Source organism: Anopheles merus, chromosome 2R (assembly GCF_017562075.2).
Source record: "Anopheles merus strain MAF chromosome 2R, AmerM5.1, whole genome shotgun sequence".
NCBI classification, from domain to species: domain Eukaryota; kingdom Metazoa; phylum Arthropoda; class Insecta; order Diptera; family Culicidae; genus Anopheles; species Anopheles merus.
Window position 1 is genome coordinate 49,667,279 of NC_054082.1, and position 15,582 is coordinate 49,682,860.

Consider the following 15,582-nt stretch of genomic DNA (forward strand, 5'->3'; position numbering starts at 1 on the left):
GCTTAATGGAAGCTTACGGGCAAGCCATACATCAAGGGGGGAAATAAAACGTAACGAGTGAAAGGAAAAACCTCAAACGTATCTGGTACGTGAAAATGGAACGGCGAGTGAGGGTTTTTTTTGGAACCGTTTGGGCAGCGAAGCGATAACAGAGGAAAATGAAAGTAAAAAAACACAATGTAAAACATTGCGAGGTAAGAGAAAAAAAAAACTACCGCCAACCAGATTGACAAGCCGAAAGACCGATCCATGTTGAAACAAACAAAAGCCCATCGTTCAGCGATCGGATAAGATAGTGCAGTAAATGAGCGAAATAAAATTCCGAAAGCACACAACTAAAACCAAACTCGAGATCGAATTTTCACCATCGTTGGGTACATTGGCGCAGACGTTGGTAACTGTTTTGGTTGGAGCGATGTGTTATGTGTGTTTCGGATTTTTGTTTGTTTTTGGTGTGAGTTAGTTCCCGCACTTGTTTTGGTTCCTCTCGGTCCATTAGTCTAATCGCAACGAGTCTGTTATCCAGCTTCGAAAGAAAAGCCTAGCAATATATTAAATGATCACGGACCATCCTTTACGATCGGTTACATAAATTGACCTTTCACTTTGAGCGATGTCGTTTGCTTCTGTGCGTTTTTCAGGTGTGGCACTTCGCTGCCCTGTGTTATCATTTGAGTGTTACCAGTTTGAAGATTTTTCGCGGAAGAAGTTGTAGAATTAGCTACCAGCGGTACTCACCTTTCTCACAGTTAGCTCCCTGCCAGCCCGGCATACACACTTTGTTGCCCTGCTTGCCGCAGGTATAGTGCCCGAACTGATCGTTCCGGGGCCGACAAAACGTCGTACAGGTCGTGTTGTAATAGTTATCAGCGCACTGCACACGTACACTGCAAATTTCGAAGGGAAAGCAGAGCAATTGGTTAGTAGGCGAGGTGCACAAATTGGACTTTTCTTCCGCGTAACTTACCGGTACGTTATTCGTGCGCTCTTGCCTATGTGATCTAATGTATTCCAATCGTGCGACGGTAGAATGACGCCGGAAAATGATGTTTCGTCTATGAGCCGCTCCGAAACTGCAAACAAAGGGAAAACGTTAGTACCGGTTGAAGGTCTCAGGGTGAGGGGTCACAAAGGCGACAGCAAAAAAAGAAAACTGCTTCATTTGTTAATTAGCACTGTTGGTGGTTTGCAAGCATGTGCAAGAAAGAAGCATCGTTTTGTTTAACCGAGACGTTCAATAAAAAATAGCGGAGTAGCAACGGTAGGATGGTTTGCACCATTTACTTTTTTCTTCTTGCAGATCGACACCGAAGCGTCAGAACTCACAGCATATGTGTAGCAGTGAGCGAAAGACTTGGCACGATCCTTGCTAAACATGGGCCGCTACAAATTGTTAAACTGTGAGATTTTTCTGTCCGCGACCTGGTGTCGATCAAGTAGCAAGTAGTGACGGGAAGGGAGAGTGTTGCAAGTAAAAAATAAAAAAGCCAACAAACAAAAGTGAAAGATCGTTATGCTAATTTTGAGTTAACGTCTGACGCAGTGTCTGTTAGTGTTGCGCTACTGGAGAATGCTTCATGCTGAAAGTGGTCCGTATGGGTACACGGTAGCACATCACTTTGGCCAACGATGGACGCTCGCTTCGGTCAATTTCCAAGGTCCGTCGAGGCTGGTGTGCTGTTTCACACATGTGTAAAGTTCTGGTTAACCAGTTATCACCTTCATGCCATCGATCGTTGTTTTACCAGTGGTGGAACAACAACAATTAATTGCAAAACAAAAAACAAAAACGTCTCGGTAGAAACGGTGCACAAAAAGGTGCGGATTGAGGACCAACTAGCTCGAATCATTTTAATATCGGTGAGTTTTTTTCTTCTTCTCGTGACACTTACTTGAATATGACTCGTTGTACATATCTAAAGCTTGTAGGATAAGCGTGAACGATTTCTGAAAGTAGAAAAGAATAAAAAAGAATTATTTAACCAGATGAAACTTGAAGCATCGAAGTGCCGTGAACTGTTTCAAAAAAGGTTGAGGACGCGTCAGCCCAGAAGTCATCAGACACAACAGACATTTGATTTCTACGGTACTCGATAGAACGTTGGCTGGGTAGATCCAACCAGACTCTCGCAAAGCGGCAGTCCAAGCAATCGGCCACTTGACCGGACTGGAATGAGAATGTTTACGCACTTAATCGGATCGTTCTATGCAACGAGAGACCATTCAGACGAAATGTGTAATGTTATGATTCCCGGCAGCTCCCTCTCAACAAAAAAAAAAAAAAGAGATCGTGAGAATTTTTACATTAATGAGATTGCCACACATAATTCTCACACCGGCCAGCCAGTCGCGCCAGTCTTCTGGAAGGACCGACGAGTGACGGAATATTTTCTCAAACACCCGGGTTTAGTTTTTTTTTTGGACATCGGTCACACAAGGCTTCGTTAGGGAGCAGACAAAAAGACGCAATTGAAACGGTTATGCTCGCTTTTTCCCGAACCCTTCTGTTCTTGTTGTTCTGCTGTTACACCTTCCAATTCTCATTCGGTGATTTCACACTTTTCGACAATTGTTATTGTTACGACCGACCGCGGAAGGAAGGTTCCCCGCCTAACTGCGCTCACGGGACCCTATGAATTACAAATCAGGAAAATAGCGAACCTGAAGCGAACCAAATCGAGGGAATCGAGAATGGTGAACCGCGTTGAAGTGCTTCTGGAATTCTTGATCAGCTTTGGATTGCCTTTACATCCTACCGTTCCATCCTCCCCTGCGTTTGGAAGGGGTCAGTGACACACCAACGACAGTGAACGGTGCGCCATCTTATCCAAACTTTCGCTTAGCCTCTCAACGATGCCGTTTGACCCAGACTACTTGTGCGCGTGTGTGCGCGGTGAGAGCGATAGTCATGTTCGAAGATCCTCGTTCGGTGATAACACTAAAACCCCTTTGGGATCGGCACTGAAGGTGTCGAATTAATGTGATGTTTAGAAAACATGAAACACCTTCGCTGTCGCCCCAAAATGACACACTGTGCTCGGCACAACATCACGCGCGAGTATCGATCGAAACGATCGCCCTCGACGGATCGATTGATCCGTCAAAAAGTGGGGTGTTAATTTAAGAGCATAGCTCGTAAAAAAGAAAGATTGAGTAGCGTTTTGAGAAATTCGACAAATTGACGAAACAAGCGTGATCGATAAAGGCAGCCTCTGCCCCAACGGCTGTGGTGTCCGGGCACGACGCGAGCAAATCCATCAGCGGGTGGCGTTGGAAGCGTGCGCGGAAACATATGCGAGATCATCATAAAGATTCATTCATAAAACGTTGCCGTGCGAGTACACGGGCGAGTCGTGCGCGGCATGTATGGGCCAATGGCCGTCGATCGCGCCATTAGAAACTGTGCGCGGCTCTCTGCTGTCAAGCTTCAGCTGCGGTCGGGTGAGATCGTCGTTTCCGCTCGTTATAATGCGTAGTATTCACACATCATAACTCACCCGGCACGTCTCCCCGACTCCCTCCGTAAAGTGTACAACAGTTTCTTCTCTCGTGCGATGATGACGATGTCCCACGCTGCGGATCAAATCGCGACACCTTGGCTAATGTGTCACCGGCACAAGCCGGGTAATCTTCGCACTGTAGTACGTAATGTCGCAAAAAAAGAAGACGAAGAAAAAAACAATACGCTTAAATATGGTTGCCTACTTCACCGAGAGCATCATCACCACCACCGCGGGGAGCTCCATTTATGTCCGAACAGTTGTCTCCGCCGTGTCTCATCGCGTGATCTCTCACTTAATGCGTTCTGGGTATGGGCGACGGCCGGCCCAAAGGGGAGGTTTGTGTAAACACAGTCACAGAACATCCGATTCGTCACCCATCCCGAAGCCCTACGCCAAGCACTCCTCACTTCCAGAGCGTTCTTTCCTTCGCCTGCGATGGTCGATACGATCGGCTGTGATGTTGCTGCAGCCGTTCGGGCAAACCACAATTTACATATCTTACCCGCCAGCGAGTGATACTTCATTCATGCCCAAATCCCGGGCGTAGATCGCGATGCCACCGGCGGAGCAGAGTGCCAAGCGATACACTCGTGTACACAAAAATGTCCGGAAAATGTAATTTAATTTGAATATAATATCTGCCCTTTTCCATCCCTTTCCCCGGGGCGAACGAACCCACCGGACCGCGTCCAAACCCGAGTGGAAGGGCACGTAAACGGACCGATCGGCGTGCTCTCGCATCTTTTATGAAGCATGGGGCTCGGTACACGGTGAAGCATTCGGTGAAGGGGGACGGTTAGAACGATTCTACCTTGCTCGTTGGCGTCGCTCGCGTTCCTACCCGCGCACTCCGGCACCACGATAGCATCTACGGCATCAGTGGACTGATCGGGGGGTGTCCCGGGTAAGGAGCTCTTTTATTATGATTGAATTAAAACGGTTGATAACAATAACAAAAGTATTCTATTCTTTCTCCTTTCTGCTTGTTCCCTCGGGCCCCGGGCGCGTGTTCCCAGGGTTGCTTGTGCACCCTCTTGCGAGAGAAGGTTACATTTCGTAAGGGGTGCTGCTGCTTGATCACTTGCCCTGTCATCATCGCCGTCTCTTCGTCGGTCCGGGATGGTGTAGAAAGGGAAGGTAGTCTAGATTAATTTATCCTCGCCTTCCTATTCTTGCCAGTTGCTCTGTCCCTTCGCTGCCGCCGCTCACAGAATGCCACCGATGGACGGAAATGTGTGCGCCTGTCGTCCCGTACAAACATTATGACACTCTGCGCGCGGTGGCAGCGTAGGCTTAACGAGAGCATTAATTTATGCTTCCGCGCACGCACGACCGCACAATTAGTGCGCCGCATACAGCTCCTGCCCTGGGCGCTGGTCGCAGTGTAATGGAACCGTCTATTTTGGTGGTTAATTTTTGGGCAGTTGCTTCCTTGCCTACCTGTTGTGTGGTTTTGTCATTGGGTCAAGCGTGGCCGGTTTTGCTTTTAATTTCTCACAAGCGGACTATTTCCAAGCAGTTCCAAAACGACGTCCCAGTGGAAGGTTTCAATTCGGGGGGACCGATTGTTGCATTCTTTTGAGCGAGTAAACGCACTTTAAGAACATTCGCTTACACAAGACAGGTGACGGAAGCACAATTTGTTTAACATTTGCTCTGGACGGGAGGGAGTTCTTTTTGTGTGCGTGTTTTGCCGGGGAAGCATACAAGTAACCCTCGCTTATTTGTACCGCTCTACGATCGCTGCAGCTTGCACAGGAACTTTAAACAGTACTGCCTAAAAGCAACGTTTCATGACTATCCAAAATTTGACTGTTGGTGCCTTGGAAAGTGTTCGCTGATCAGCGTTTGTCTCTATTCCCCTCTTGCTTCCTCGGGCAGTGGCTTCTGCTTCGGCCGACAGTTCTTGTTGCGACGTAACAATTTGCAGCTCAGCACGCACACAAACATACACACCGGGCACAGGAACCGCATTTAGTGTGCGATAGGATCGTGCGCCAACCGGACAGCTCGTACGCAGTTGACGTACGACCAACGAGCCGCTAGCCGCCACCGTCAAAACCGGGCCTGGGCTAAGCTGAGGCACCGTCCAAGTGCGTTTACCTCAAACGAGGCGGTAGGGACGGACGGTTTATCTCCCGCAGTGCGCCGATCTCGCATTTTATGCTGTGAAGTTAATTGGAAATCAAACGGCGTCCAGAGCGTCCCGAACTACATACACAAAAAAAAAGACTATAGAAGGCGATCAGTGTTTGATCGTGGGGGAGAGGGACAATGAGTGAGAGCAGGCCGCCACGGACGGCAGTTTGGATAGGCGTATCGTAAAAATAAAAGCCTAACCCGTCCACCCCGGGATCAACGGATTCGGGACGGATGATGAGGTTCTGGTTTTCATCATCATCATCATCATCGTCGTCGTCATCGTCATCGTTTTCCAATTGAACTGGCAGAAGAGATCCATCACCCGGCACCGGACCCGCACTGGTGGGGGACTGGATCTAGTGCTCGGCGGACGGTAACCCGTCGCTCCGAACAAAGAACCCGTTTGTAAACGTATTCGTAGTTTTATTCGGGCCTTGGGCTCCCCCTAGCCCCCACAGCTAGAGTTTAGCGAACCAGTGGGGGATGGCAGCGGTTGAGCATTAGAAAATCTCTTAATCAGCCCGAGCAACGCGCTGGTCAGCCATTCTATCAAACCCCTGCACGGGACGAGACACCCTTTTCTATGTTCCGATTCCGGCCCAGCGGGGCTGGGTGTCGTTTATATGGTTTTGTTTTCCAATCTATGCTGCGATGTTGCAGGGGGTTGTTTACTCGTATTAAAACGGAGCAATAAAAAAATAGGAGTACAATCACGATCCCGCACGAACAACACACGTTCGGACACGTTCAAAGCTATTGTTGGACCATAATTGAAGAAGTGTGGCCCGATCTCTAATCTTCATTGTTCGGCTGGTACCGGCATGATCCGGATCTGGTTCGGTAGGGGTGTGGCCGTTTGAGCATCATCTCGTACCCGTTGAAAACCACCCCGCACGATCCTTCGCAACTGTGATCGGCCTTTGTTGGGTGATCTGCACACGCTTATGGGAAATTAATTATATCCATGTGAACGATTTGGTTTTATTTGATCGTGGACCGTTTTTTGGAGGACTTCTTTAAGCATTATGTCTTCAACGCAAAGAAAGGAATGCCACATTTGCATTCGTTGCGATCAAGGGCTGGCTCAACGTGAGTGCCGCTCGATATTACTTGCAATACAATTGGATTAACAAAATATACCAAAGTGATCGCGTTGCTCGTGCACAAAAAAAAATCGAAGCGCAACTTCCCGAAAATCAAGCTCTTGACACGAACGGCTCTTGTAGGGATTTGAAGATCTTTGATTGCTGCTATTCACACTAACCATTCTGTTTGAAGAGTTCTGGTGGCTAGGGAGAGGAGGGTAGGGAAGGTTCTTTCACCTGTGGGAGGGGTGGTAGGGCAGCTCGACGTGCGTCCAATCTAGCGCACCGTCGGGGATGTTTATCTTTGGGGCGTTTTGTCTTGAAGCGCCCGCGTGAAGTTGTTTGGATTTCACTTTACGATCGCAACGTGAGCCCGAATCGAATGTGAGCGTGTGTGTGCGTGTGAGTTCCGTTGTGTAGTTTGATTTATTAATTCGATGAATGGAAACGCATTCATTATGGCGATTTGGGGATCGGTTTTATGAGTTTGATGAGCTCGTAAAAGTTTTAAATTCTTTCGAACACAAACAGTTCACCGATCTCGACTGCGGGATGCCCATACCATACCAATGTTGTTTTGCATAAAACAGGGACAACAAAAGGTTCGAGCGGTGCATGAACAATCTTTACTCCTCACCTTAAAGGCTACATCGTGTTGGCCATTTTATGCACATTTTATGGTACATTTTTGCTCGAAAATGGAGCGTTCTGTTCCTGGTTTAGGCCATTGCAAACGCAACCATAACCTGTCATTCTCCGGTGTACTTTGAGCCTTCATACTAGCCGTCATGAGTGTGGAAGCGCAAACCGTACGTACCGTTTAGCTCGCCCTAATGACAACCATTCTTGGCCGGCGACCAACACGAAGCTCACAGGAAGGAGGTCACAAGAGTGCCATCGCTGGCTTGCGCGTCATTTTTAGGCGCACACGAATATGGACACTGGTGGCTGCCTGCTGCCCCGAGCTAACGGTTGCCTGTCAGCCGAGCGAAATGCTGGAAACCGTGCGCTTTGTGGAATGATTTATCTTTAATTGATATGTTCCGGCGGGGAACTTTTCGGAAGGGACGCGTCCGCCAAAGATACGCTACTATTGGAGCAGCCGTACCTTAAACCGCTGAGCCGATGGCGGCAATGGTACCAGTGAAGCAAAAATCGATCGGGTTTTTCATTTTGGGAAGTGATAATTGAAGCCAAAGAAGCTCTTGTTTGCTGCGCGCGCTCCTTACGCGGATGCGTGAAATGTGGCTCGAGCATGGTGGTGTCGAAGGCGATTGTTTCCGTGGCGGGCGCGGACAGTGGCAGTTGTTTTGGTTTTGGTTCGGCCAGCCAATAGCAGTCTATCATAGCGATCGCAAACATGACACGGTCGATTGTATCGCTGCGCGACCGGGAATCGCGCGCTTCCGATAAAGGAAAGTTGGACTGGCCCCGCTTCCCGCTGCGTTCCGGGCTGCGCTTGGTTGCGTTCCGGGCAGACCTTACGCGCGGCAGACGGTGAGTTAATGAGTTAATTAGGCTGGTCGCCTGCAGTACAGTAAGTCACGTTCCAGCGGTGACTTGCGATTGGCGTATCGCGTGATTTGAGATCTCGTTTTGATCGAGAATCAAGAAGAAAGGAAATGTGAAAAAACCCGCAGTACATTGATTCGTTTCTAATGATTGCACAGATTAAGGAGAACCTTTCGGTGAGACTTGAACGATTGAAGTGAAAAGGATGAGAGCTGCTAATTAACCTTTTTTTTTGTTGCTCCCCGCCTTGGCAACCCAGCGTTGGTACATTATTCTTGTCACGATTCGCTCGATGAATTGCCCAGGTCTATTGAAGCAGGATTATGAAGCTGCACGGCGAGGATAATCCGCGGTGGCAGAGGTGAACGAGCGCAACCCGGCCGTCGATCAGTATGATCAGCAACAGTGGGGGCCACCGACAAATCATAGACACCGCGCCACGAGCTCGGGCGGGAAGCCTTGAGCTTCCGGGCGATCCCGATGGGACCGAATGGACACGATTCTGTAAAGATCAGTGCAATTCCGAAGCGCCAAAGACGGGGGGAGAGCGAGACTTGCCCATTAATGGACGGTTATTTATGAGCAACCACCGGTCGGGATCGGTCCGAAAGTCCTCGCGTGTTTCGAGCGGCTGCTGCTGAAGACAGCTGTTACCTTCGCGAAGGGATGGAGAGTAGGAGCGGGATGAGATAAATCTTCCAATTGATCGAAGGCCGAATTCTGAGGCCGGCCGAGCAGCGTAAAGAGCGCATCGATTACGAAACGATAATGATGGGCGTCGTTTTGGGAGGTTGCTTTCCTTCACAATTCCCCGACGCTTTTCTAGGTTACGCTCGGACGTATCTTGTTAGTGAGTCAGGAGAGTTAATAAACAATCGCGATATTCCTGTTTTCCTACACCGACACTCTGTCCCTATCCCGCGCCTCCAACAAACAAACGAAGAAGTGATTTGAAACAAGGAAAGTAAAGCTTGCGCCACCGGTGCGCGTTCGTCCAGCCTGCCTGGTAGCGAGATGTATCCCGTAATTATGTTTCCTTATCTGAGCCCCGGTGCTGGCTGCCCTTCTCTCCTAAACGTGCCGTGCTCGAATCCTGTGCGGGGTGTGGAGAATCGTTACGATGGGAAAATGGTTGCATTTCGTAACGATTGCTGGCGATCGAAGATCGAAAACAGAAATACTCACGGCACTAGCAAACCAACAATCGGACACCATTGTTGGTTTGTACGCGTTCCGATTCACTTTCCGATAGTGTGCGCGCTGGGCGGAAGGTTTTTTTCTTTTCTCTCTGCCCACAAAAGGGCCCGGCACGCTGCGTAGGGCGAGCAGCGACAAACACCAACCACCCACCACCCCATCGGCTGGTGGGAACCGATGAAACAAATGCAAAAGCCGCACACAATTCCGGACCGCACACACACCGGCCCAGCGCAAACAAAAATGAAATACTACAAACAGGCGAATGTCAACCACATCCATCAGCGGTGCCGCCGATACCACCACGCAATATCTTTTGTTTTGTGGTAAATGTCAATGCAAATCAATTTGGCGTCGGCGGACGCGGTTTTTAATGTTTCGCGCGCGTTCGCTGTTTGGAAATGCTCGATCGCGGCAGAATCTGCATCGATGTTTGGTTCCGATTGTGGTTCGTGTGTCGGGTGAATTCGTGAAGGGTTATGATGAGAACAATCCACCCAGACATCCAATACACGCGTGACACTGGGTTGGCAATAAATTTAAAAGCGACTAAAAAAGAAAAGAAATAGCACAAGGAAAAGTTGAAGCGGAAGAAGGAAGAATTATGCACGCAGCACCAGCATTGACCCGACTGTGTCACCGCAGCAACGGGAATACCGAGCCGGATGCCACCCTCCGCTTCTAATCCACAGCGCTGCGAGAACGGTAATGTGAGAATCAGCTAGAGATCCATTGCAATAAAGTTCGCGAATGTGTTTTTTGCTGCTCTCACCAATGCCTTTCATGCTTTATGCTCATCAACATATTTTGTAGCGATTGCGGCAGGGTGTGTTACTTTTTTTTGCAAAAGCAGTTTTGATATTAAAGATCCATTCCGTTGGGCGCTCTCAACCACATGGCTTTGCGTTTCCGCTTGTTGGTGCTGGGAAACATAAACCAGAAGACGGACTAGCGCACACAATCGGGGCATGGTGGCAGAACGTTTTTGGGGTGCGCTTTCGCATCAGAAACACCCAACCGGAGTTAGTGTTCAACTTATATATAATGTTGACCGTCCCCGAAACGACAATGCTCGAGCGGTGGATTCTGGTGGTCCCGGCGCACCGAAACGCACACCCGGTTGACAAATGGGTCATCCGAGGGGTTCTCCGTTCGGTTGGAGAGAATGCATCTTAATTAAATGTGTATTGTTGAAAGCACCACGAAATGGAGACGGACACAGAAAGATAGAAACGAAAGAAACAGATCACCCGCAACGGACCCTCTTAGCTAGTACGCAGCCATGCTCCGAAGCAGACTTGGGGGACAGAAACAAAAAACTGGACGAACATTATAATAAAGAACACCGAATCGTCGCCCGGAATTTGAACCAGCAGCGCGCGCTTTTTATCCATCATTATCGCCGCGTCCGTTATCGCGTCGCCCGAGGAAAGCCGATCGGACGCTTCCTCGAGTCGTGGAAGCGGGGCCGAGATTTCAATCTCTGCATCTCGAGCCCCCAAAAATCGTTCACTCACGTCCCCGAACGGGCAGGGCTTTTTACTTTGCACATGATAGGCTCCAGGGTTTAGGTTTACGCCGTGGACGTGCGGTCGTTTATCTTCTGCGTCGTAGGCACCTTATTGATTTATGTAAATTATCGCGATCGCCAAAAAATCGGGACACTTGACAGCTCAGCGATGGGGACTGCCAGTACCAGTACCAGCGAGGAGGGAGGAAACGCCTTGCCAGTGCCACGTCACAGCCACCAAAAGGTAGCGAATTCGCAGGGAAGTATTTTAATTAACGCAGAACAGTCGGCAAGCGGGTTAATCTTTTGGGTCGTAGGGAGCTGGAGGTCCATTTGAAGCTTTTATTAAACGATACGTGGACTTGATCGTGATACAGGGCTAATGGGTGATTTTGGCGTTCTCTTTTCGGATAGTAAAGCAAAGTGAACCAACAATAATTGATCTTTTTTTCATTCCAGGACAACACAGGCTGGAAATAAATATTTCCCTTGATGAATTACAAAAACACAAAAACAAAATTACCACCGTTATTGGCTTGCACACGTTTACTCATACACGTCAGCAATGGAAATGTTCTAACGTGCGGTTTTGCAAAACTGTTTGCGAACAAACTCGGGTGCAAACAAACACGGGAATACGGGAGCTACCGAGAAACTGAGAAACTAACTCCCGGCCGGTCCGAAACTAGTTTTCTCGCGCTCTAATCCTTCAATAATACCATTTAAATTAGTGATTAGAATACTATTATCCCAAATCAGACAGCCTTTTTGTGTTCGCATTTCGAATCGTTAATCGACGACGTTCTGGTTCGGGAGTCGCTGGAATAATGCCGTGTCTGTTGATGAGGCCCGTTCATGGTTGTGAAATTAGAACTGCCGGTGTGTGTGTGTATGCGTAGAGGAAAGAAAAACAGGAGCACAAAAAATACACGCCAGCCACTCGAACAAAAAAAAAACAGTACTGGAGTACGCAGAACGATGCTTAGAACGGCTCGTTTGGGGCGAGCTCTGTTAGTCGCACCGAAACTAACGTTGCTCGGCTTGCCAGTGCTAGCAGAAAGGGCAACAAATTGGTGTATAATTTGATTTCTTTCACTCAATCCTTCAATGACCGGCGAGAGTTACTTCCTGCCATCCAGAAGCTTTGGGGATAAGATTTCTTCATCCTTTCGCGTTCGCATTATTCCTTGAAATTTGATTAATTCCCGATGCGTGTGTGAAATTGTTAATACGACACGATGGCCGGCAACGTTTTTGTAAGGTCTGATTTTGTAGGGTTGTGCTTCCCGGACAACTCGTAGCCAGAACGCAACAGTTAGTTGAAGAGCAGAAAGGGTTCAAATAGAAGCCAAAGCCCTGGAAACGGGACCAATCGTCGGGTGCTTCTGGTTGCTGAAACGTTCTTGGAACGTCGCAATTGGGAGTTGAATGTGTGTGTTTAGTTTTTGAATGTTGGATTAGTTACTTTGTTGCTTGCACACTGACAAGTCCACACCAAACCGTCTATTTAAATTTGCATCGCTTTCGTAGCAGCATGATCGCGGCAGGAAATGTAGAAAGTAATAGCTAGTGGATGGTTTAGAGTTTAGGGTTTTCTCCCTCCAGACTATTGATGCCACTGAATTGCGGCTTAATAAATTGAACTGCTAAACGATAATTAACCAAGAAATTTGTTGTTGTTCCCGCAACGATCCTCTACGCAAGTGGCGCGAGGAAGGCGAGTAACAAAAGGCACAGAAAAAATATCCGCCGATGTGATCACGACCGCACCAAAAGTACCCTAAGCACAGGAGGCAACTCTTTCGAACCTCAACATTTGACCAAAACGGTTGTGAAAATAGCAGCTCACACTCGAAGGTGTTTTCGTTTCTATACCGCACCCGTTTTTGGCGTAACCTGCTTTCGTAGCGCTTCCGTCGTAGCGGGAACTTGGTGCGCATTTCCTTCCGAAGCGTGGAAAAAAGTGAGAAAAGCAGGAAAAGCGCTTTACTTCACACCACATTTAGTTTACAGCTCTTTTTTTCCTTCACACACGCCTCAAATCCGGCGCATAATGTATGCGGATGGTAATGGCCAGCAGCACCGCACTAACTGCATCTAAAACGCAGCATAATGATGGTGAAGCAAACCTTTCCGCGTGTCGTGCCTGTCCATTTGGAAACGGCTTTTGCGCACATCTCACCCAATGCGCGCTGCAAATAAAGCACCCGCGAAGTGGCAATGAAGAGGATGCTGTTGATGATGACCGCTTCCCAGCGGTGGACGCGCGCGCGAGATGGTGGTGAAAATATTAAACACCCCTGCTAGTATGCCAGTGTAACTGCCGGTTTGATTCGCGGCAGGGTCGCCGGATAGGGGCCACCTGACGACGTGGCGTGACGGATGGACGCACCACTACCTCGCTTGGTGCTGACTGGAATCGGGCATGATGCGATCTCTCGTCCACGGTGTGCTGCCACAGACAGTGTGGCAGTGCAGTGATATTTATTTGAAAAATGATTGCCCTTTTGTTGGGGCTTCCCGGCTGCACCCGATCAAACTGCAGCAAGTCCCTGCGGTCCCTACCCTTCACACATCTTGTCTTTGGCACAAAATTAACCGTATTTACCGTGCAATTACAAGCGATTCACGACTTTCGCCTCGTTTGTTTGCGGACAGTCGGGCAGAGCTTGTCCCGCGTGTGTACGGCAGAACGGACAACAGCGTTGTAACGATGGTTGCCCAGCAACGGTTGTGAAGAACTTTGCCACATTTTCTCGACATAGACACACACTTTTTCCACTTCGAGTGGTTGCATGCAAACGCTCCGTATTTCAGACGCAGATATAAACACACTTCAACCACCGGCCCAGTGTTTGGTGTAATGAGCTAGGAAACATTCAAACGTACACACTTGAGAGTTGAGCTGCAGCGCGACTCACCAACACGGGAGTCCATAAGAACACGCGCCTGATTGAAAGGAAGCTTAGCGGAGTGTCTGCACCGAGCGGCGAATCGTCCGCTGAATTCGTAGTGACAGGGACGGCATCGGGAAACGAGCGAGACGAGAACAGTCCGTCCTCCTTAAACCTGATCCGTGTACGTATTAATTACCGTAACTTAATCGCTCGCCTCTTGGGCTATGATCCTCGGGTGCTTCAATGCTGCGGTGTTTTGGTGTTGGATCGTGCGCTCGTGACGGTGGACACGCATAAGGAACGGTGCCGGTGCCGTTGCGTGTGCTCGAGTTCTTGTTCTCGCACCAAGGCCGAAGGATACGCCCCGGTGAGGAGCATTTCCGGACCTCCGGATGGCTGGCTGACTGGAAGCAAATCGCCACTAGCCTGCCACTTGTTTGCCGGGTTCGAGGAGCTCACGCAATCTCTCGATGCAGCCGATGGCAAATTGCCTGCAAACCCATTGCTCCTGCAGCGAGCAGCGGCATATGGCACGACAAGAGTTGATGAGCCTGATGCATGTGCGTGTATGTTTGTGTGGAGTGTATCCTCTTGCTGCGAGTCTGGGTGATATCATGAATACTTAATGATTCTTACGCGGGATCGTGAGAATTGCCAGCCCGCCCCTAGACGGAAGAGAATAATTGGCTGTCTGATTTACTTCTGGCTCTGTTTCGCACCAGATGCGAACAATCCACTCACTACTGCCCGGTTTGAGTTCGATGTGTGAGTTAGCGTGTTTTGCGTATGCGCATTGTTTGCCAGGAAGTTCAGAAGTGACCCAAACCGTTCGTCGCTTGCTGATAGCCGTTGACTTCCCCGATGCTGCTGGGTTGGAAATAACGGGTACTAGCGACTCGCGATCGCGCAGGTTCCTTTTAAGGGCAGTGGCAGAAGTTCAACCCAAATGCCCTACTCCCTTCCCAGGCACTGCTGGAGGTGGAAAGTGTCAGTGATCTACCAGCGAAGGATATCTACCTGACATGTACGGTCGCGCGCGCGCGGGCTCCCGGGTGGAATGCAAATCTTGCCGTTTCGGCGCTACTTCTAAACACCTTCGCGTGCTAGCTCATGAATATGCACGATCCGTGCCGTCGTCGATTGGCCCTTGCGCTGGGTGGAGTGTGCCCCTCCTCCACCCCCGCTCACCTATATCAGAACAAAACACTTGCCAGCGCACTAACGCTTTCTTTGTGTGCCAAGAAGCATCTTCCCGGGAATCGGCAAGGATTAGGCAGCGAGGCTGCAAAGATGGGAAGAAGGATGGGCCGTGGGCGCAGGAGCGGGAACAGCAGCGTGCAGTTGCAGCTAGTCCGTGCGGGTTCAAAGGTAGCCCACGCCGCGCCTGGAACGATGACGACGACGACGACGGCGACGACGACGTGTTCTTCGTGACGGTTGCCCTCGACGCCGGAGCTGTTTGCTGATAGGGTAGCTGCCACTGCGCACGATTGCTGGCAAGTGGGCGCATCATCAAACCGACTACGACTTGTGTTCATGGCCGTGGGCTGGGGTGAGGGCGAAATGGCGAAGGGTCAGTAGCATGCATGTAAAGAAAGTCGTCAGCAGAACGGGGCAACGGTGCTTCTTTTGTGGCGGTTGCACATTATCCTTGCATCATTTTTTAGCCCTTGTTGCCACCCTTCTCCTTCGCTCTGATTCAATCCAAAACGGCACTTTTGAGCGAGTATTTGGGT

The 15,582-nt window shown here is 49.4% G+C and overlaps 1 protein-coding gene across 1 annotated transcript in view; it reads right to left on the reverse strand.

Annotated features, from left to right (window-relative positions):
* LOC121587901 (protein serrate) overlaps positions 1–15,582 on the reverse strand; it is a 102,952-nt gene that overhangs the window by 51,801 nt on the left and 35,569 nt on the right. Inside the window, exons 4-6 of the mRNA XM_041905217.1 lie at positions 1,893–1,947; positions 968–1,073; positions 739–887 (exon numbers count right to left, since the gene is read on the reverse strand). Coding sequence (XP_041761151.1) covers positions 739–887; positions 968–1,073; positions 1,893–1,947 — 310 coding nt within the window. The remainder of the gene's footprint in view (positions 1–738; positions 888–967; positions 1,074–1,892; positions 1,948–15,582) is intronic.